The following is a 22,954-nucleotide window of genomic DNA, read 5'->3' as shown; positions in this document are numbered from 1 at the left end:
ATTTATGGTATTTGAAATAATCTGGCTATTATTTTGTTAAATAATCTGGTTATATATCAAATTACTCACATCATTTCTTTGACCTTGCAGAACACACATGAATTAAGATTCTGTTATTGCTTTGGTCTGCAACATGTCAGAAAATAGGCACCCACACAAATGTATTATTGTTTTTCAAAGTTAAAGCAGGAGTTTAATTGAATACATACAGTACTTTTAGATGAATGCTGAGGGTTTTTGACTAATTAGTCAAGTAAATGATAGTAATTGATTGATAATTGTCTACATTGATGACCTCAGTGAGGTCACTTTACCATCACATCATCATCATCAGTCCAAGATGAGGTGGATTTTACAAGGTCTGAAAAAATTGGGCAAGTATGATTTTTAAAATCTCCAAATCAAGGCTTATGGTGAACGACTGTCAGCATCCATATATTTAAGATTTTTGTGTCACATCTAAGTACCAACTCTCAAGTATCCAGTATTAAGTAATGTATACTTTTAAAATTGTTTCAAAAATGTGAACCTGGAGGCCCAAAACAAATTCGGATGTACCATGTCAGTCATACAGGGGCAGTTGAATAAAGTTTGGGCAATGTACGTGACGAGTAAAAAATAATGACAGTAAATAAAACAAATTTTGGTAGTTCTGTTGCGGACTTGTCATGTTCATTTGTGTGCAAACTAAAAACATGGCATTCTTATGGATATTTAGTAACAACTTTGAATGTGTAAAAACTAAGTGACCCCTTCGAGTAGAAAAGTCCACTGGGCAGCAAATGGACGAGCCAAACATTCGCAGCGAGGGGGCAGAGACTAGCGAACGAGAGCTAAAGGTGGCGTGACAACCCCGTGTATTGGAGCTTTTTCTCTCGGGTAAACGATGTGACAATGCGGCCGAATGAGACGAGCTCGGCGGCGAAAGTCAGGAGCACACGACGGCCAACTTCGGTTGTTTGACAAGCGGGAAAGAGAGTGCCATACGCCATGGCAACTCAGCCGAGGTAGGCGCACCCAAAGGCGGCTAGCGTGCTAGCAGCTTGACGGGGAGGGGGGGCTGGTTGTCTCTCACTTGTCAGGAGCTCATTGAGGCTGTCAAAATGTCAAGACACGCTGTTGTTCGCGTTTGGTTTAAGAAAAATAAACTTTTTCAAAAGTATTTACTTCCCACCCCGTGTTTTTAGAAGAAGAAAAAAAACCAAGTCTGATAGGTGAATGACGTTTTGATTTTAACCACCTGGGCTACTCAGACTCAAATTGCTGAAGCGAGTTAATGAAATACATATTTATTTATTATTATTTTAACTATCCTTATTTGAGGAATTTGACGTTGAGTCTCGTTATTTCTGTACATTAAAAACTTTAATAAAAATGTTTTTATTATAGTTCCTAACTTTTGGTGACACCTTCTAATGAAGTTTGCAGCAAAGTAACTTTAGGACCTCAACCTATTTTCAAATAGTTGAAAGGGTGGGCAACATAAATCCATCAAACTAGTAAGTTTTAGTCGACATGATTGAAAATTGCACTTGGATGACAACATGAACCTTCTTATGGGTTCTACTTGGTACAGCCAGCCTGTCGTGTGAAGCAATGAAATCTAAGACGAGCATACTGTCCAGTTCATATTTCTGCACGATGATGATGTTGAAAATAGTTTGATTCTGTAACGGGACAGTTACGTCTTTGTTCAGCGTTAATTTTGATTTAATTTTTCATTTATGCTTTAAAAAGTTACCCGGAACCTCTGCTTGTTGCTCATTATTTGAACGGATTGATCATTGTTATTTTCAAGGATCCATATCAAACCTCAGAGATGGGACTGTATTTATTTTTTAACATTACACCCACAATGTAGATATGACGTGTGCACAAAATACTAATTTGTGGCAATAAATTAGGTAAAAAGGTTGCATTAAACCCCAAAAAAATAGTAAAATATTTTTATTTTTACTATTAGTCCTGGGCAGTTTGGTAAGCAAATGTAATGCACTTTCTCAAGAAATGGTAAGTATGCTCCATTTATTCACCTAGTGAAGTTATCCATGGCAACGATAATAACCAATGAGTACAGTACACCTATTTTGTGGCCACAAAATAGCATTTTGTGTGTGCTTTTTATCGCTATAATGTAAATGCAAAAATTTGTTTTCCCATATTATGACTAGTGCGCCGAAGATACACGGGACAAAAATAAACATGCCTGCTAACGTTGGCTCACTCTGACACTGCAGTATTATACTCCGCAGTCTCCACTTTGCCGCAGCTGCCCTCAGTCAGCTCTTGAATATGTTGTTTTCTTGAAGGACTGTATGTACGGTCAATTTAGTTGTAATGTTATGAAAGTAGTCAAAATCCCGTGTCCCAGTTTGAGAACCACTGCTCCAAAAAGTTAACATCTATGATTTCACCATCACTGACTATATGGAATTGCTACAAAACCAGTCCCGGTGCGCCTGTCCAACAGAGTTAGCGAGGGAAGATGGATAATTGAGCTGAGGCTTTAAACTCTACAAATTCCCGGAGGCTCAGATGCTCTGTACGCTGTTGTCTTTGGCCAGAAGCCGCACGCTATCCCTCTTCCACTGTCAAGCATTTGGCCATGGGCCTCCTGTATGCTTCAGTCTTTATGCTTGAATTCTCCTCATGGCCCATTCCCATTTGAATTGGAAACAGATGAAAGAGGGAGCGGCCACACCCATTCCTTGATAAAGAAATATTTTTTTGTTCCTTGCTAGTAGACGGTGACCACCTGATGAGATATCGCAACCTTGATGCATTTATATATTACAGATCCAGCTGAGATAGGTGACAGCATAGCAATCTAAATATACAATTATTAAAAAGTTTTTAAAATCATAACAGATCATTAAATTTTGCGTCAATAGCTTTCACACATTACTCGCAGTACCGGCTTTTCACACAGCCGCCATTCCACCTCAGAAGCTGTTGGTTGACTTAGCTCCTCATTATATGTTGATATCTTTTCCACAGAGCAAACCTGGAAAAATCCTGGGCTTTCATGTTTTTGGAAGATTGTAAGTTGACTGTAGGCTCCCCCCGGGAGAGATCTTCGCAACTCGCTCCATCATTCTCTTGGCTTTCTACCAAAACTGTTGCAGTTGCCATGGAATTAAACCCATTGGGGTTGGACATCAACAACACCCGAAAATCTTGACATATGTTCATGTCCCCCAAGAATATTCTTCATGACACCTGCAGTCATGCAGGTTTATAATTAACAGCAGTAAGCGACATCTGTCAAAGTGTTGGGTCCCAACCAGTCCCTTGGGTGGGACCGGTCTACGACAAGAGACCAGTCCCTCAGTACTCCCACAACCTTCTCCTCGTCAAACAGTTTAACCTCGTGAATGCATCTTGACTGTATTTGTGTTCTAATAGTCTTTCCTGGTGATGCTCCACAGCGCCTATGATGAAGAAAGGAATCGTCTCCGCCTTCGAGCCTGGGAACAGAGGAACCAAGAAACCAGCCAAGCCAAAGAACTGGGCGCTGAGAATGTGCCGCTTTTCGGGCAGCCATACAAAGTATGTGCTACTTTTACATTACTATGCTTTTTCGATATTGTCACAGTTATTACGGTCTAAAATGTTTACGAGAAACGTCAATAAGTTTTCAATGTACTTAGAATAATTTAAAAAAAAAAAGATTATGATGCGGCAGCTGAACAAGTAACACTCATTGTCCAGATGAACCCAGATCAGTGTAGAAAAATCAATGATTTCCTTCTAGGTTCGAAAACAAACAAAATCAGTTTGTTTTTTGGGATGTTTGATGAAGATATCATTGCCAACTGCAGCGCTTTGACTCAAAAATGCCCAGCTAAAACGTTTCAATGCTAAGCTTATTCCACAATTCACACATGAATACTATGATATACTTGTTTACAATGCTTCTGGAGTTAGACTTCTAAACTACACTTTTGAATCTCAGACTGGCAAATGACAGAGTATTACCCAGTGATCTGAAATGAACTTTTTCCTTCTTTGTGTTTTAGACAAACAAAGGTGATGAGCTGTCCAACAGGATCCAGAGAATGCTGGGAAGCTACGAAGATGTGAATAGTTCTACAGAGCCTTCAGCAGTTCCTACAAATTTCACACAGTCAGATGGAGGGCAGCCAAACTCCAGCAGGCCTAGCACACTTGTCGTCCAAGATCCGGCCCTTCAAGTATCCAGCCAAAACCCCCCAAGTAATAGTTACCCTATTCAGACAATGGGGGACATCCCCACTTCATCCCCAAACCACAATGGAAGCTCACTCACCACGCCAAAGGCTTCAACGGATCACCAGAAGAAGGTTGAAGCTATGTCGGATTTCGGAGAGAATGCTAGCAGTCCTAAGGAAAGGTCCGCTCAGTCTCTGGATGTCAAGCCGATACCTTTCCTACATTCCAGTGATGCCAAACGTCAGGAATCCACAGAACCTCCCTCGGCTGTCATGGTGGACGTTTCTGCGTTTAACCTCAGGCAGTCACCAGCGGGCAAGGGCGGCAACCCCCTGCTTTTGCAGAGCTTGCCACCGCTGTCCTCGTCCAAGCAACCCAGTGTTGCCGTGATGCAGAAGCCCACGGCGTACGTGAGGCCTATGGACGGTCAGGACCAACTGATCAGCGGCTCGCCGGAGTTGAAACCTTCGCCCGAGCCACACGTACCTCTGCCGGAGATCCACAAGGTCGAGCCTAAAGTGTTCCCCCAGTATCTGGAGGTGAGAGCTACAATATTTGTTTTTTGACTTGATTCTTTGACATGAACAGCAATTTTAGCTTTGTTCCCGATTGACATAATTGACATGTAGATGCATTTTCACATTGAAAATTAAATATACTTTACTTACTTTTGTAGACAAAGACAAATGAAGCAGTGTGTGTGGAAGACATCTTGAAGGTACATTTTGTAAGGTCTTCTTTAAACCTGCTTCTGATGCTTACTAAAAGCATATTGTTTTTTTTTTTGCTCTGTTTTTGCATATCTGTAGGAGATGACTCATTCCTGGCCGCCTCTCCTGACAGCCATACATATCCCCAACTCTGATGCAGCCCCAATAAAGGTAACACCGATCATCTGGTAGGTTTGTGTGCCGTTTGTGTTGCCCCCTGATGTTTTATACAACTTCACAGGCACATTTTCCTTTACCCAAAATCCCAAATTTGTGACCTTTCTCTGGCTTTCAACTTTCTGCTTCCGCTGTATGATGTGTCAAAGTTTAGCAATATCTCATGCGTCGCATTTTTTGTGTGTGTGCGTCTCCTTGCAGGAAGCAGAGCAAGCCTCTTCATGTGCAGGACGACAACGTGAGTCAATAAAGCACCCCTTGTACAGTACAAAGCAGTCGAATGACATAGTTCATATTTCAGTGCTTTGTGGACTATGCAAAGTAGAAACTGCCAGCTGTAACACACATAAGCGAATTGTGGATTACATCATCTCAAAAATGTATACAATAAATAATTCTGGACAATTGCACATTTTTACTTTTGTTTCTTTTTCAGAAAGCCACAACTGTTCTCCTGGACAGACTCAGTGTCTCAACATACAAAGCTCCAAATTGTTGTGAGTCCTAAATTCCGCTTTATACAAGTCTGACCAAAGATGGTTATGAATATGTGAGAGCGGATTGAACTCGCGTGAACCCACTGAATAATCCTTTATTTTTAAAATAATGTTCTGCTGTGATTAAATCAAACTGTGCACGTGGTGGAATAAAAAGAAAAAAACAAATCTCGTGAAGGACATGAAATTTTCATGCAGCAATGTTCACACGCAAATATAGATAGTATATTGTAATCTGACTTTTTTTTTTTTCAACCCGTAATAATTTACATTTTCGATCAGATGGTTAACTTCATGCTTTATTTTAGTTCACACAAAGAGGCTCATTCCAGCGGCGTGGAGTCAGCCAGCTCCAGTGACTCTGACAGCAGCTCCAGGTCGGAGTCGGATGGTGACAGCGTTGCCGATGAGCCTTGTGGACTGACAGCAAGCTGCAAATCTGAGGTAAGCAATTTTTGAACGAGTGCTCGCACCACCTCCATTAATTTCCAAATGACATAACTATGTATGATGTAGAATTGGATTAAAATGCATTTTATTTACAGAAACAAATTACTGCTGTAACGTGTCTGGTGAGAGTATATTTTCCTGAATTGCACTTTTTGCCATTTTTCACTAGCCTGATGCTGCGGCAGCATGTGGCAACTGGCAGTTGGGCAACTGGATCCAGTCCAGTCAACAAAACTCCGGCAACCAAAGCCAAGGTGGCGCCAACGTTATCCGCGGCTCCAAAAAACTTCCCGTGGAGGCGACCCAGTCATCTGAGCACGGCGGAAACCCTCCACAAGTGCTTCCTTGTAACGAGAGTTCTCATGAAAGCTCTCTGAACGGCGGTTCTTTGAAACATCCGGCCGGCACGCGCAAACCACTGAAAGACTGTGTGAAATCTGAGGACACTTTATTGAGTAAAGCACCCCCTTTCTCAGACAGACCTAAGGTCAAAACGAAGTCGGAACGTTCCAAGAACACTAGCGGTGACTCTAAAAGTAAGAGGACTTTAAAATCAGCAGGCGTGCAAAAAACTGAATCTAAGCTCGAGTTGCACCAACCTGATGCTAGGTGTTCGTCATGCCCTCATCAATGCTCTTGCCATATTCCTACCCACACCCCACTCGTCAAAACCAGCACGAGCAAAGCCGGCCAGGAAGTTGTCCGAGAGGACAAAAGCATTCCTAAAGAGTCCTCCACTAACAATAAGTCCTGCAAGAAGTTGGGCCGTGCCCCTAAATCCTCTAAGGACATCCCCACCAGGCCTGCTAGATGCCTACTGGTAAAGCTCGACCTCAGTCTGCTCTCCAGAGTCCCTCTGGCGACATCTGGGAATGCAGAAACCCCAAAACAAACCAAGGCCAGCAAGAAGACTCTACCTCAAACTGTGAGCTTATCACACACTACTCATAATAAGTTAGTGATGCTGGGATTTTGATGTCCATCTCAGGATGAACCTATTGCACCTGTAAAAAATCTAAACTTGTGATTGACAACTTCCAGGTGGAGACAGATGACCAGGCTCATCCCAGAAAGAAGCGGAAGCTGGAGAAAAAGATGACAGCAGTCAACAAGGATTCTTCTGTCAAAGTGGAGTAGGTTACATAAAAAGCGAAATTCACACCAAGCGTAGCATTACAGTTTTGTTCAGGTTGCCGCGGTGATCGGACAGTTTGCAATAGCAAATGCAGTTCTCGTATTTTTTCTCAATTTTTTCCTCAATTCTCAAACTGTCTTGGTGTTATTTGAAGCAGTATGTGATAAAAGCAAACTCTTTTATCTTCTCAACTTTTAGAAGTTGCGCCACCCAACCAAGTGAGCAGCAGCACAAGAAGACCAAGAAAAAGCAGGTAGACTTGGAGAAGCCCCCAAAAGCCTCAGGGAAAGATTTGAAGGTTCACAAAAAATCACGAGAGGAGCCTCGCAAGGATGCCCCCAAGAGCAAAGAGTCCTCCAAACATAAGAGCAGCCATGCAAAGAACACGCAAGTGGAGAAGGTAACATTCTATTTGCACAGTGGTTCTCAAATTGGGTGTCAGTATTCTTGACCTCCATTTTGGGATGCTAGCAGAAGCAGTCATCCTTGCAGCACTTCAGAAAAGTTGAGATCTCCAGGCCCTTGCTCAGGGCTGAGGACAGGTGAGATCAAACATTGGCAAACTCTCGGTGAGGTTTCGTAATTCTTTGACCTCCTGCAGGCAGTATTCAGTGAAGCACTACATCAAGGAGGCCAAACGACTGAAGCACAAAGCAGATGCCGAGGTTTGACATCAAATCCTTTCAAAATTCTTACCAACCTGCCCTGTAGGAGGAATAAACCTTTTTGGTATCCTCTCTCTTTCTTTTAGTCGGACAAACTCAGCAAAGCCTTCAACTATCTGGACGCCGCTATGTTTTTTGTGGAAAGCGGACTCGCCATAGAGAAAGACCCGCAGATTTCCATGTCTTCCTACACTATGTTTGCAGAGACGGTGGAGCTCCTCAAGTGAGAGAATAATTTCAGGAATATGTTCCAGATCCACATAATAGTGACTGCATAAAAACCTATTTGGATTTGACCTTTCCCACACAATTTAAACATATTTCCATTCACGTCTTCTATAGCACAAGTGTGTGTGGGTATTGGTACGATAAGGGTTCACTGTACTCGCTTTGGGCTTGAGTATTATTTTTTTTCTCATCTAAAATATTACTCTTACGCAGGTTTGTGCTGAAGCTTAAAAACTTGGCGGACACATCAGCTCACTCCTCAGAAAAGGACTTTGCAGCATTATGGTAATTCTTTCCACCAAGTCGTATCATTTTGCTTCTTTTTAGAAATTGCAATTAACCAGGTACTCTTTGTAGTACGCTGTTACTCTATTGGTCGGAGAGATTTGTCATCATTGCTCGGTGGAAATGTGCTTTACAGATGCTCATTTCTAATACTTTCAACTTTGTAGTGAGGAATTTTGAACCTCTCCCTCCTGGTGTGTTACAGTCTGAAGTGCCAGTCTCTCCTGCAGATGGCGATGTATCGTCAAAAGCACAAAACTGCGCTCAAGTACTCCAAGACACTCACAGACCACTTCAAAGTTAGTATTTCTCATCCCGTCGTGATTTCCTTAACTTTTGCCAGTCTTCATATTAATTCAAAATATCTTCCAGAACCCCGCACTTGAGTTTTCAGTGAGCGCCACAAAGTAAGTTAGGATCACGCCGCGGCGCCGTCGCACATTCCCTTCATGTTATGTCTTTCTCGTAGGGGCCCGAGCACGCCGTCCCCTCTGACCAGCATCCCGTCCCCAGCCTGCGAAGCTGGCAGCACTGTGGCTGTTCCCATTGCTGTGGAGCAGGTGGCGCTCGCCTATGTCAACATCACTAAATTATTCCTGAATGCCCACGAAATGTGGGAGCAGGCGGACCAGATGGCTGTCAAAGGCAGCGGTACGGTGGTGCTAATTTTCTCCCAAAATATTTCGAACACATTGACCGCGTGTTTGTCTGCTTCTCAAATTTTATTGGCCCAATTAGGAATTTTTTACCAAGAGACATTTGAAGTAATTATTCATGAACGGTTGAATTGAAACAGCGTAACCAAATGCAATTGAATTGATTCAAATGAAAAACCCCAGTGTGAGAAGTTGGAACCACTCATGTACATTTGTCTTTGAAGGTCTCGTGGCAGAGCTGGATGCTGTGATCGGCCCGCTGAGCTTGACCTCTGGCGTGAGCGCCATGGTGCGCTACACAAAACAGGGAGTGGCGTGGCTCCGACTGGACAGCTCAAAAGCTAAATGAATGTCTGCTGAAGGTACCTGAAGCTTGGGATCCAATTGGGGTATGTACGTAAGTCATGTGCTGAAGACAGACTCTAGAAATATGGCTTATGTGGATTTGCCACTGAGTTAAAACAACAAAACAAAAAAAACATGCACTTATTAAAGCAGGGTGGAATGCCCCAAAATCAGGCCAAGTCATAGAATTAGGTTAAAGTGCCTTTATTCTCTCGGCATTCTCCTAGTGACGAGGACTTTTTCTCGAGCCAATCATATTTGTCAGCACACTTTATTTTTTAATTTATTGTTGTTATACTTTTTGTACATGAGCACTTTTCCATGGATCAGTATGTGAAAGGAATCCATCCCAGATCCAGGTTTGTCACTTGTTTTTTTAGGTACACAAAAAAAGTGGCTAGTTGGAATAATTTTAGGATTGAGTCTCACATTTCTCGGCATTTCAGTTAACAAGGGAGTAGGACAAATGAAGTAATTCAACTTTTTTCACACAACACCAATTGCTAGCTTTGGGTATATCAAAATCTTTAATTATGAAGCTTTTGTTGACTTATTACAAACAGAATTCGTTTGGATGTGCTTATTAAAACATCACAAATGTTGTTAAAAGAAAAAAAAAACCCGACCCCACTTGGTTTCGATCGTCAATTCAGTTGGTGTGTGTAGTTAAACGACGAAAGCAAAGAATGATGATTGAAAATATTTGTTTACCCCCAGAAGAAGTTTAAAAAAAAATGTGTGTGTCATCATAGCCTTCGGGTATTATCTCCCCTCCCATTAATTGAGTTTATCTAGGCCCCGTCCAACCTGCAGTAGATGTTAACGACTGACTCGGTATTGAATTTACACTTCCTGGTCTGCTGATAATCATGATTATGAGCATGTACTGGAACATTTTTTTCTCCCAATTTGTGGAATGTGTCGGTTTTCTGTTTCCGTGTTCAGAGAAAAATAAACACTGGAAATGAATTTGTCATTAACATTTTTTTTTCCCCGACCCAAACTAATACAATTTAGGTATTATGTACAGTCGATTTGATATAAATCTTTCAACACAACTTTGAAAACTATCTTGGTGCACTTGAAAGTTGAGGTCCTGCTTTATGTCTAAAATATGAAACGGATAATTGTCACATTGTCAAAGGTTATGTGCGCTACTCAAAGTTTGGGTTGCTGAATGCAGGCTGCAATAGAAAAAAGAATTGTTAGACTTCCTTCACCCAACAAAAATACTCAAGTTTCAGGAATCGATAACTCACCATGTTGACGTTAGTACTCGTCCGTGTCGAGAATCTTTGACAGGACAATTTGTTGCCTCGCACGGAAAATAGGTAGAAGAGTAGTCCACTTAGCAGGATGAAAACGACCACTACCGCAATAATGATCACGTCTCTGTCTGCAAGAGCAGCAAAAAAAAAAACGGAGATTCAAATGATAATACGTTGGTACCTTGATTTACTTTCTAAATTACACCCACAGTAAATGAGATTGTCACAAACAAATAATACTAACGCACTGATACTCACTAAAAACTTTTGGTCCATCTGTAGGGAAAATGGGGTTTCCGCCATCATCGGTTGTGTAGTCTGACAAAAAGACAACAAAAAACAGTTTGAGTGTTTCTCAGGAAGAGCGTAACGATACTATCGACCTGTCGGAATGCTTACATTGTCTGTGACGGCACACGAAGCCTCTTTTCTGTAGGCAGTCGTTGTCATTCCAGCGTCCGTCAGGGTACATCTCCACGCAGTTCTCCTCAGCCACTTGGCCTGGGTGAAAAGCTGCATTGGGCTCACCTGGAGCCCAATTGAGGAAACCCAGAGAGGTTTTGTCCGTCCAGCCCCAGCCAACTGAAAACCCCACAATAAAAAATGTGAGCACAAACCAGTGGTAGGAAGTCACAATTTTTTTTACTTGACTATTTAATTTTCTAATGACTTGTTGCTTTTACTCCCCATATTTGCAATCAGATGTTGTACAAAGGTGACAGTAAAATGAACAATAACAAAATATTTCATAGTCTAATTTTACTCAAGTACCGTAAATGAATCAGTCCGTTTACTTTGATTGTAATTTTGGATAATCTGTACTCTGTTAAAACTCAGTTGGCTCACAGTTGCGGTCCCTGGTGAGGCCGATCCAGAGGTTGTGATATTTGGTGTGGTTGAGATTCCTGATAAACTCCAACTCTGCCCTGCTATGGAAGGATGCCAGCTCGGCCTTAGATTCTGTGCAGTAATGTCGTGAGTCGGGCCAGGAGAAGCCCTTCTGCTCATTGTAAACCCAGTAACAGTAGCCACCGTATGGAATCCAGAATGGGAAGCACTTCCCGTCGCCTGGAGTAGGAGTCACGGGTGGTTTCTCTGAAGAAAGATTAAGATTTAGTGAACTATGCAAACAATCCTGATGAGCATCAAAAGGGGTAGATACCTGAAGAGATCTTGCAGATGTAGGGTTTGGCTAGGTCACAGTTGGTGTCATTCCAGGTGCCGTGAAACCACGGTGAGCCTCGCATGCTTACACAGCCCTCGTCCTTTAGGTTGTCGGGTTCTCCGGGACCCCATTGAGTGAAGAATACTGGCCAGCCGTCTGTCCAGGCAAAGGAGCCGTCATCCTGAAAGACAAAATCAGATGAGGCTCTAGTGTTACCCCAAAACTATGTGGTCAATACTCTGTGTGCACCTTGAGCCTCAGTCCGATCCACGCATCAGCTTTTCCTTGCAGGACCACCCCGGCGACAAAGGCTTGGTCATAGCTCATGTCGATGCTAACCAGGTTGGCACCCTGCTTCTTGCAAGCCTTCTGAGCTTCATCCCAGGTCGCTGGCTCGTCCACCAGCTTATAGCAGTTGAGGTACCAGGATATGTAGCCGGAGGGACACGGACTGCTTGTTGGTGGAGGTGGCGCGATACTGCTCGCTGAGGTGGAACCCAAAAAACAAAATGAGTTTGATCCACTCTGTTTCAACTGTGCAATCATGATTGAGTGACTATGCTGGGAGTACTACTGACATTTCTTCCGGAAGCAGACAAAACTGTACTCGTTGTGACAAGCATCGTCATTCCACTTGCCGCTCACAACTTCACTGTGAGTCATGGCCACGCAGTGTTCCTGTTTGAAAAAGGATTTTGTCAATATAAAGCCATTGTGACGATAGTTTTTTTTTTTTTTACCGTGCCCCCTGCGTTGTTGGGCTCCTTGCCGTTCCAGTTGGTGTAGAGAACTGGGCTCACGCCATCGCTCCAGGCGTACTGATTCTCCACCACAATGTCAGACAGGCCGATCCATGTGGGGAGCACCATGTCTTTTAAGTAACTGGACACAAAGTCTAAGAAGAGATGGGAAATTTCTTTCGTGGGGAGCCATCACAGGAAATCCTCAGAGGCATTGTTCATACCATTTTCATACTGGTTGTCAATAACGGCTAGCTCTCCTCCTTGGTCTTTGCACCAACTCCGTGCGTACGTCCAGTTGGCTTTAATATCGTTTTTGTTTCCCTTGAACAGGAAACATTTGTCTTTGAAACGCATCCACCCTAAAAGAACACAAGACAATTTATGCATCTACTTTTCAGCCTATGCATGAAATGTGCATTACCAGCGGGGCAATAGCCCTCCCAGGGCTGCGTGGGGGGAGGAGGAGTGTGGTCACTTCCAGGAAACTTCTTGCAGACGTAACCAGCTCTGGCTTGACCGCAGTTCACATCATTCCAACCACCTTAAGCGTGACGGGGTTTAGATACATCAGCTCTTAAGTATGTCTGCTGGAGAGGAACTCCATTACCTTGATGTCTGTTCATCTGAACACATTGTTCCTCCCCGTTAGCGTTGTTGGGCTCACCCGGACTCCAGTGAGTGTATGTGACAGGGGAATGGTCTTGCCACCTTCATGAATTAAAAAGAACTGTTGGATCCATCCAGTGACACATTTTAAATTGACAGTGAGGGATGACGCACGCATATTGGCCATCTGTGATCCCTAACATCCTCAGTCCAATCCAAGCAGCAGAAATCTCACCCGTTCCCACCTGAAGGAGCGAAACATAAATTGCACAGGATCAGCCATTTTACCTCGGAGATAGAAATGTACATTTTCCTACCAAAAAGTCCTACCATGCTATTGACGTATGCCTGTTCGTCCTTGTTGAGGATGGAGACGAGCGTGGCTTTCTCGGCCCAGCAGCGGTGCATAGCCGTGTGGAAGTTCACGATGTCCGTGTCGTTGTAGTAGTAGCAAATGTTGTTGTTCTTCCTCCAGCCGGGGTTGCTGCCACAATCAGGAGCTGCAAATCAGGAGACAGTTTTGACCGAGCAAAAAAAGAGACCTGAAGTCAAGTAGAATGACGACGAGGGTTTGTTTACCCGGTACCGGCGGTGGGGGCACCGGAGGGTAGAGGGGGTTCTGTCCTTTGGCGATCATACATATCCAGTCTTGGTGGGCATCGCAGTTGAGATCGTTCCACCAGGAGTAGGTTCCGTTAGTGCTGCTAACCATCTCCACGCAGTCCTCACGACCTTCGTGGTTGTTTGGCTCGCCGGGACCCCAGTTGGTGTGCGAGACTGGTGAACCGTCACTCCAGGAATAGCCTACCAGTTAGAGCAGTTGCTCAAGTCTTTTCTGGATTTCTTAGGACCATCACCTTATACGTACCTCCTTCTGTGGGGTTGTTCTTCAGGCCAATCCACTTGCTGCTCCCTTTGCCATACAGGGACAAGAACTCTTCCTCTTCCTGACTGTGGATGCTGACCAAGTTGGCCCCTCTTGCCACACAGTCTTCATGTGCCGCCCCCCAGCTCTTCTTCATGGACCAGTCCACATTGTGGAAGAGCTGCAAGCCATCATGGTCATGGCAGGTAGCGTGTTGCCAATTGATTTATCTACCAGAGTGGGAGTGACCAATTTAAATTCTTATGTGTAGGTGCGACAACCATACCTTGTAACAATTCCTGAAAATGGGTTTGGAGGTCCAGCTCTTAGCGCAGCCCTGTACAGGAGGAGGGGTTGGGGCCTTGGTGGGTGGGCTGATGTCTGGCCGAAGTTTCTCACAGATAAAGGCAAATTTCCCTGAGCACTGCTTGTCATCCCAGAAGCCACCGACTTGCCCAGTCGTCATGGCCACGCAAGTGCCATCCCCGTCATCTAGTGACGATATCAACCGATCCTATTTTAATTTCTCAATTTTTTTTATTGGTGGATCCGTTCTGTACCTGGCTGGTTCCTGTCCCAGTGAGTGAAGGTTAGTGGATAACCGTTGTCCCAGATATACTGAACCCCTCCGCCGGTACCCCCTTTAGCACGCAAGCCAATCCACCACAAACCCGTTTGTCCTGACAGCACCACTGTAAAATGTGCTTGCTCGTATCTGCAATGAAAGATTATTTGAAGTGTCTTTAACTTCGAGATAGTGTGGCCTTATCGTCTCAAGATGTTTCCACTAAAACATTGTTAAATTCATTGGAGATATTATTATTATTGCACCACTCACATGTCTCCAATGTGCAGCAAAAATCCATCCTGCTCTTTACAGAAAGCCTTCGCGTCCGACCAACTCCGGCCCGTCTCCTCCGTCCAGTAGCAACTGTAGCCATAGGCCTCCCAGCCCTGACACGTAACACCCAAGTGATGACATCTTACAGGACAATAATCAGTAAAAAACAAAAAAAATAGGAAGTTCTCCTGTCCCACCTGCGGGCAGCCGTAGACAGTGGGCTTCACTGAGGGAAGCTGGTAATGTGCCTTGGGCATTTTACACATGAAGCTATTGAGTTCTGTACAAGAGACGTCGTTCCATCTTCCAGTCTGGAAGAAAAATGGAATAAATTTCAATAGATTTTGCTCGTGCTCTTAAATAGTTGTAGATGAGTGGATCGTTGCAATGTTGTTGTACCTGATGTGACATCTCTACACAATGGTCACTGAAACCTTCATGGTTGTTGGGTTCTCCTGGGGCCCAGTAAGTGAAGGTCACCATGTGGTGGTCTGACCAAACAAACATGCCGGAAAATACTAAGTCGTTCAGTCCTGTCCACATGTCACTAGTGGCTACAGAGGAGAAACAAGAAAGTGGAATATCTGAATGAGGGATTTGTTCTTTAGTTGTTATTGGGACTAGTTGGTCTTAAATGTTCCTGCGTACCAAAGTAGAGATAACTTTCCAGCCAGCTCTGTTCCATCATGGAGCGGATAGACACAAGTTCAGCACCAAGATTCCTGCAGGTGTCTTGAGCACCGGCCCATGTCTTTTTGTCCTCAAAAGGTTTGTAACAGAATTCCCCAAACTCGTACCAGTCAGGTCCGGAACATCTTAGCTCTGCAGATGAGTTCCCATGTGAATGTAGAAATCATGACCTGTTGATGTTTTAACACGAAGACGTACTTACCTCCATCGGCAAAAGCATACGACACGGGATATTTGCCGTTATATCTGCAGATGTTTTAGTGATAATTAGCTCTTAATTGGATTTAGCATTATTATCAATCATAGCCACTCACTGTCTCGAGGTAATCCCATTCCTGGTCGAGCCAGCGTAGAAATTCTGTCCGGGAGCTTTTAGCAAAGTACAATCTCCTCCAACTTCATTCAAAATGACGCCAGCGTGGATAGCAGCTGCACAGATGTTTGAATCCTGGCCGAAAGAACCGAAAATTCTTGCTGAAATATAGACTTAATTGGTAGTTATTACAATCACATACCGCTCGATAGACGGACGTTCCATAGACCCTGTAGCTAGATTTGGAGCAACCGGCTGGACAGTGGACCCTGAGGAAGACATGGGTTGTATCAGAGTAGAGCCCGGGAGATGAAAACATCTCACTCACGTCTTTTTATCTTCGGTGAAGTTCAAGTTCAGCTTGCTGGCACAGGTGATGGCATCTGTCAGATAGAAATTCAAAGCATGTTTTTATTTTCGACACACTCGTAACGATCGTCTTACTTACAGTCAGGCGTGCAACCCAACACCTCAAAGCGAAGACCGACTTGACCATTATACTCCAGAGGCAGAATCCGAATGTATTGAGCAGAAACAGGCGTGCCGAGCAACTGTGTGTCAGCGGTGTTTCTGTCTGTTGATCCCGGCAAAAACTAGAAATGGAACATCTCAATGTTTGCATTTCACAATTGCAGACTGGACGACACGGTTGGAGTCATATTGACTAGCTGCCTGCTCACCTGCCCATCATCTGTGTAGTCAGTCCAAACTCTCCCATCAATACTATGCTGGATCTTAAACTTGGTGACCCAATGGTCACTGTTAGGACATCCCTGTACCACGATTCCGGTCACCTTTCTTTTCTGGCCAAGGTTTGCCTGGATCCAACTGCTGCTGGCTGCAGCAGGGTGACATTACATTGGCCACCAAAATATCCACTTGATACTTAAAAGCTTGATAGTTTGGTACGTACGATTTCCAAATGGCTTCCAACAAGAGTTTCCCTTCAGACGGGCTTTGTTGGGGGTAAAGCTACCCATTGAGGAGGAGGCTGAAAGCTGGGAGTCTGTGATGTTCCTGTCCTCAATACCCAGACCGTGAAGACACACTGAGAACATCCAAAAAGACACGGTTAAATGTCTGACCATCAGCCCTTAGCCAGCTCACTCTGGCTCTTCTATTTAATATTTTTCTTCAGCATTTATCTTCCAAGATGTGAAGCCCACCTTTCTGTTCGCAGCTGTAGACGATCTCGAGATATTTAGATACTGTGGGGCAGGGGTCCACTTCGGTGAAGGCATATGCAAAGCAAAATTGACGGTTGTCGCACACTTTCCTGTAGTGCGGGAGGACACCTTCCACCGTGCAGCTCTCTGCAAGAGATATCGGTTAGTAAGATTACCATGAGCAAACTGAAGTAGTAGGGATTTTTGGATTTCCACGATATTGAGCTCAGTCATTGGGAAGTTTAGAAAACTGTGGATCAAAGACGATACATGCAGATTCTTGGGTCTTACCATCTGACCCTTCCACATGTGGACAGATGTCAGCACTTTTTCGTCCGTAGAAAACCGACTGGATGTTGATGACGCTTTCTTGCGGACAGTGAAGGACAGCGGATGATCCCTGGCAAACGATTGCCGTCATGAAGCCTACAAGAGCACGATTGGATTATTTTGTTTTGCATTTATTTTAATTTAGCTTGAAGACGGCATACCGTCATGAGGGGGTGGGGGTTCCGGTGTCTTTCCTGCAAAAGAAACCCAACGATGGATGTGAATGCTGCAACGACAATTGAAACATTCCATCTTACCTCTTCTCTTGCAGATGTACCCTCTTTTGCTTTCACAGTTATCATCATTCCAGTAGCCATCATTGATGTATATTGAAAGACAGTCTTCGCCAAAGTAGTTATCAGGGTTACCTGTAAGGGTTTAAATATTGCATTTCTCAACATTGTAACCCATCAAGGTTTTAGATGTACCTGCGCCCCAGCGTATGTATCTGAACGGGGATCCATCTGTCCACTGCCAGCCGCCTTCAGTGATGGAGTCATGGCCGCCCATCCACAGGGTGATCCCGGTTGGGCTTGCCTGGATCACACCTACAGAGATTTAATTGAATGGATCAATTTTTATTCTGCTTGTCCTTACAGAGGTTGTAAATGAGTTGGACCCAGCTGACTTTGGTAGGTTGGACTTAATAGCCAATCGCAGGGCACATAAATAAATGAGGGCTAGTAAAACTGCGTAATAGACGAACGAAAGACATCAAGTGGTTTTTGTACCTTGTATGAAGGCCTGTTCGTAGAGGTCGGTGATGCTGACCAAGTCTCCTCCCTGGTTGACGCAGTCGGCTCGTGCTTCAGCCCATGTCCTCATGGACAGATAGTTGAACAGGTAGCAAAAGTCATTAAAGGGGTCCGCCGTCCACGAGCCGCATTTTTCATTCCAGCCTGCAACAAACACGCCTCGTTACAATTTTTTACGTGTGCGTGTGTACGAGAGAGGAGCGATCATTCGGGTGTGAGATCAACCTGGTCCTGATGTTGGTGGCTGGGGAGGAGGCCCTTGACCCTTGGCTGCAGGAATGTGATAAATAAAAAATATGAGACATGCAAAGTAAGAGTTAGTTATGAGTTTCAGACCTTTTTTGCAGATGAATTCATTAGTGGCTGAGCAGAAGTCATCAGCCAATTTTCCTGGGTCCGTGTGCGTTGGGCCTCGGAGGTGAACGCAGTCCTCGTTGTTCTGCCAGTTGTCGGGCTGATTAGGTTCCCATGGGAGGAAATCCTGTGCAGTCATTTGGAATGTTTTGGTACTCACTCCACTTCAGTTTGTTGATTTATTTTTGACTTACTGCAGCTGTTCCGTCAGTGTACACAAACTGGTTTTCAATCTTGATGTCATTAAGTCCAACCCATGCTTGTCCAGGCATGTGTGCTTTGGGGGGGAGAAAAGATCAGGTTTTGTAGAAGATAAAGCTTGAAAGGATGATTGGATTGTAGGATGCTTAGTCTTGGTGCTCACCAATCAAGAAGCTGAGCTCTTCCTCTGAGTGGAAGCTGGCTAGATGACCTTGTTGTGTGACACAATAAGCCTCTGCATCGTGCCATGTTTTCACCAGGTCCCCCTCGAAATGGTAGCAAAAATCACCATACAGCAAATAGCCAGGGTCGCAGTGGGAAGCTAAAACCCAGGAGAAACACTTATTACAAAACCCTCAAAGAATTGAAGATGGAAAAATCGATGAGACTGACTCGGTGCTGGAGTCGGTTTGGGGTTTTGTCCTCCGGTCATTTCACAAATATAACCGAGCTTCTTGAAGCAGCTGCTTGTTTCCCATTTTCCTTCATAATTTCCTTTTGAGGGCAACAACATATATCTGTTGGTCATGTGATAGCTTATATCATTGTTAGGATGAAACGGATCGTACCTGTGAAGATCTGTCCACAGTCCCAGATGTTTGCAGTGTTTCTGGGCCAACCGGGACCATAGTTTGTGTAGTTAATGCTAGTTTTGTCAACCCAGTGAAATGTTCCATCCTGGTCCTTATCTGGAGCACCAATGATTAAGTGCACAATATTTAAGATTCATTGACAGCCAGATGTCAATGTAAGTATGAATAGTTGTTTGTCGAGAATTTAAAATTACCATTCGACCTCAGGACTCATACTAATCAAACTTGCATGCATGAATAAAATAATTTAAAACAATTTTTACTGGAAATCGCCCAAAACCTATTTTAGGTCCTAAGTTTGCAAGTGTCCACTATCCATCACGCCAAAAGATGTATGGATGGAGATAAGTCAAAAGCCTACCCGATAAACCAATCCAGATGTCGGGGATATCTACTTGGTGAAAGTCTGGAAGTTTTCCATTAATAAAGAATTGTTCCTCTTCGCTGCAGGAAACAAAACAAAATGTGCAGGGGAAAATTAGAGCACCATAGTTCCCTAAAAAGTTACCCCTGAAGCTGAAATGGTGTCTCGAGCATACTTATTTATGATGAGCAAGTGAGCGCCCTCATTTGAGCATCTGGTGAAGGCCTCGTACCAGGTGGTCAGCAGGTTGCTGTTGCTGACTAGCCAGTAGCAGCTTCCGGAGAAACTTTCCCATCCGGCAGGGCAGATAGCTGCAGTTGGATGCAATGTTTGTGAGTTTCTCATTTTAAAGTCCAGATCATGACGGCGTCGCTTACTGTTCAGCGGACGTTTGCACATGTACGGTCTCTCGTATCGGCACAGGTGCGACTTCCACTTTCCAAACTCGTCGGTGTGATCTTTAATGATGGCCGCACAGGAGCCTACTTGGTCGTTGCTGTTGGGAGAAGCAATTATCCTTTGGTGTCTTCCCTTTCCTGATCTGCCCATTAAATGTTCGGAGCAGAAGATTGTAAATTAACAATGCAGCAACGTGACTTTCTTACATCGTGGGTTCGTCCACGGCCCAGTTGGTGTAGGTCAGTGAAACGGCATCGGACCAGTTCATGTGCACGTTTCCTTCTTCAAGCTGACATGAGATCTTATTGCATTTCTGCGGACACCAAGTTTGATTCGCAACCAAATACCTCATGAAGTTGTCATGGTTCCAAGCGGTTATGTTTTACCAGATTGGAAAGTCCTATCCAAAGGTCGATCCGATAAGGATCTAGAAGCCCGGTGACATACAGCTCCTCCCGCTCTGAGGTGATGGAGACGAGGTCACCGCCCTCCATGACGCAATCGTGACGGGCGGCCGACCAGCTTTTGGCAGTTCCTGACTTCAGCTTGTAGCAGTTTGAGCTGTAGCGGTCCCACCCGTTGTTCAGATCACAGTGTGGCCCCGGATTGGCTGAGAACACATTTTGGGGATTCTTTACATCTTTATTTGAAGATGTTATATTTGTCCGTTTCTTGTGTCAGCGTAACATCCAAGCATGGCAGTTGCATCGTAATGGAATGCAGACAACAATGAAGTATGGACTCACAGTTAGCGTGCTTGCAGATATATTTCCTCTTCACACCGCAGTTCTCATCATTCCAGCGACCCGAGCTGCCGCCCATCACTTGACCGCAATCCTCACCCGGCTCGTCACCCCAGTTGTCAGGCTGACCTGGCAACCAGTACCTGGGGGGAAAATTATTCTTTACAAAGTATACAATGGGACCATTCATATGTTCCAGGTTCCCAAAATAAATCATTTTTTAATCCTCACTAGGGTCAAGGGTGTGATGACTTTGTCTAAGAGTCGAAGTTTACCCTGAACTGGCTACCAACCAATTGCAGGGTACATGCAAAAAAAAAAAACCCAAAACATCCAAACTCACACGTGGTACCAGACTGGTCCAGTACATACATGGTCCAGTATTGGGCCACATGGCAAGATTGAAGAAAACAAGCATCATTATTTTTGCCTGTTTTTTAGCAGAGCAGAAAGCTCAAGATTGAGAATATAGGTCAAATCTTGACTTTTTATTATAATAAATTTCCAAATATACTAAATATCTTTTAAATTCAACCCAAAAAGCTTCCTTATTGGTACATACGATATGTATTGTAAGAAGGGACTCCCATCCGTCCACTCCCATACTCCCTCTGTGATTCCATCCGTCAGGCCGATCCAGAAGATCTCCGTGCCAATTTGCGTCCTCACCCACAACTACAATTGTTTGTGACAATCAATACAAAACAAATGACTTAGTGACAGAAAACGTGTGTAAAAGTGCAGATAACTGATTAAAAAAATAAAATAAAAAAAGGCTGATTCTTACAGCTATGTCAGATACAGATGTCTGTACATAATTTAGTACAGAAACAAAGTACTACTTGGCGTTTTGGTTGTAGTGCCTCACCCTCTCGTGGATGTCCTGAATGCTCATCAAGTTACTATTCTGTGATAAACAGAAGGTGTTAGCCTCCCACCACGTCTTTGTCTCATTGGAGAAGTAGTAACATTTGTGCTCGTTCTCGCGCCAGCCTGCCTGACACTGGCTCAGCCCTAGAAATACAACAAAAAATATTGACTAAACTTGACCTTGTGTAGGGTCATGTGGAAAATAGGAGCAATATTTTTGTTTTGTTTTCAACTACATTATATTATAAATAAATAATATAACTTTTATCTGGATTTTGTGTGTGTAGATTTTAGTTCTCAAAAAGCCACACAAATTTCCCAGGGGAAATTTTAACTCGTTATAATAAAATAAAATAAGTTGACGCGGGTGTTGTTGACATTGTTACTCATAAGGAGGTGGAAAAAAGTCGTAAAATTATATAAACCGTAAAAGTCCTATGATTTGAATTTCTCACGTGAAACGTCCGATAATGTTTAACATCTTATAAATATTACGTCACATCATCATCATTCAAAGATGAAATTAAAAACTCATGTACAGTACAAAGGGAGGTGTAAAATGGTCGTAAAAATATATAAACCGTAAGTTTTACGACTTGAACGTCTCACGCAAAATGTTAGATAATGTTGAACGCCTTATAAATATCACATCACATGATGATCATCATTCAAAGATTAAATCAAAACCAGCAGCAAAATCTAAAAAAAAGATGTATACGAAGTGACTATTTCTAGAACGTAAGAAAAGGATTAAAAAAGAGAGGCAAACCTTAAAATAACGTATTTTTCAACCCCACTCCCAAAAACATTAGGTTAATCGTACTTTAGTATGACTATGAATTCCTGTTCATGGAAAAAAAAAAATCTGTCTACTATAATGGAAAACATTTGCATCAGACTGTATTTCATTTAATGTGAGAAAAAAAATCTTGAAGATGGCCGACCTGCAAAATCAAAATAATTCAAGAGGGAACTCACCACAAGTAAGAAGAGAGGCGAAGATGACGAGCAGTAGCGCAAATGATCTTTTTGGTCTCCATTTCATCTTTCACTTATTTTCTTGTTGTCCTTTATGCTTTCCTTTGTTGCTTAAAGTCTGCTGCTGTTTCTTCCGAGTTTGATGTGTTTTGAGTGTTATACGACAGCCAGATGCTTTATTTGTTCCACTTCACAAAGTCCAACAGACATTTTACAACATGCACATGACTTTGCATCATTAAATTGTCACTTTTTAACTTTACTAAAAAAAAAAAAAAAAAAAAATCCAGTTTTGAAAATACAAGTGTGAGCGCAAGCATGTTCAATCAAGTGTGAGGACTGGATTTTGATATCAGCATCAGTACAAATAA

At 43.4% G+C, this 22,954-nt stretch overlaps 2 protein-coding genes across 3 annotated transcripts; one reads left to right on the top strand and one right to left on the bottom strand.

Moving 5' to 3' along the window:
* The first annotated feature begins 784 nt into the window (after window positions 1-784).
* aff1 (ALF transcription elongation factor 1) lies at window positions 785-10,308 on the top strand. Of its 2 annotated transcripts, none has more exons than XM_088392905.1 (19): window positions 785-1,007; window positions 3,429-3,549; window positions 4,020-4,730; window positions 4,868-4,909; window positions 5,001-5,072; window positions 5,280-5,316; window positions 5,515-5,575; window positions 5,884-6,019; window positions 6,195-6,950; window positions 7,067-7,158; window positions 7,359-7,560; window positions 7,635-7,702; window positions 7,762-7,825; window positions 7,912-8,048; window positions 8,267-8,338; window positions 8,544-8,637; window positions 8,711-8,745; window positions 8,808-8,989; window positions 9,219-10,308. In XM_088392905.1, the coding sequence occupies exons 1-19, from the start codon at window positions 991-993 to the stop codon at window positions 9,341-9,343; spliced, it is 3,024 nt and encodes a 1,007-aa protein (XP_088249031.1). In that variant the 5' UTR covers window positions 785-990; the 3' UTR covers window positions 9,344-10,308. The 2 variants fall into 2 exon arrangements, with proteins under 2 accessions (XP_088249031.1, XP_088249030.1); XM_088392904.1 differs by having other exon boundaries at window positions 7,632-7,702.
* LOC148389729 (uncharacterized) lies at window positions 9,940-22,840 on the bottom strand. The gene is made up of 50 exons (XM_088392974.1): window positions 22,584-22,840; window positions 21,604-21,749; window positions 21,298-21,410; window positions 20,739-20,878; window positions 20,379-20,602; window positions 20,199-20,305; window positions 19,971-20,089; window positions 19,769-19,904; window positions 19,591-19,673; window positions 19,206-19,325; window positions 19,030-19,131; window positions 18,800-18,958; window positions 18,630-18,712; window positions 18,418-18,562; window positions 18,307-18,351; window positions 18,058-18,225; window positions 17,755-17,874; window positions 17,584-17,694; window positions 17,488-17,520; window positions 17,288-17,422; window positions 16,997-17,143; window positions 16,744-16,878; window positions 16,511-16,668; window positions 16,279-16,423; window positions 16,159-16,213; window positions 16,033-16,099; window positions 15,832-15,965; window positions 15,720-15,763; window positions 15,476-15,649; window positions 15,227-15,381; window positions 15,025-15,138; window positions 14,825-14,940; window positions 14,547-14,701; window positions 14,273-14,478; window positions 13,990-14,167; window positions 13,701-13,925; window positions 13,452-13,621; window positions 13,296-13,366; window positions 13,123-13,223; window positions 12,937-13,056; window positions 12,737-12,874; window positions 12,513-12,667; window positions 12,351-12,450; window positions 12,022-12,257; window positions 11,770-11,953; window positions 11,454-11,702; window positions 11,007-11,189; window positions 10,866-10,925; window positions 10,599-10,735; window positions 9,940-10,523 (listed from the first exon to the last, which is right to left on the bottom strand). The coding sequence occupies exons 1-50, from the start codon at window positions 22,648-22,650 to the stop codon at window positions 10,494-10,496; spliced, it is 6,498 nt and encodes a 2,165-aa protein (XP_088249100.1). The 5' UTR covers window positions 22,651-22,840; the 3' UTR covers window positions 9,940-10,493.
* Window positions 22,841-22,954: the final 114 nt, after the last annotated feature.

The sequence above is a fragment of the Syngnathus floridae genome, chromosome 12 (genome assembly GCF_059516105.1).
Source record: "Syngnathus floridae isolate MCC-2025c chromosome 12, RoL_Sflo_1.0, whole genome shotgun sequence".
NCBI classification, from domain to species: Eukaryota; Metazoa; Chordata; class Actinopteri; order Syngnathiformes; family Syngnathidae; genus Syngnathus; species Syngnathus floridae.
Note: the sequence above shows the minus strand (reverse complement) of the source record. Positions and strands in the feature narration are given on the sequence as shown.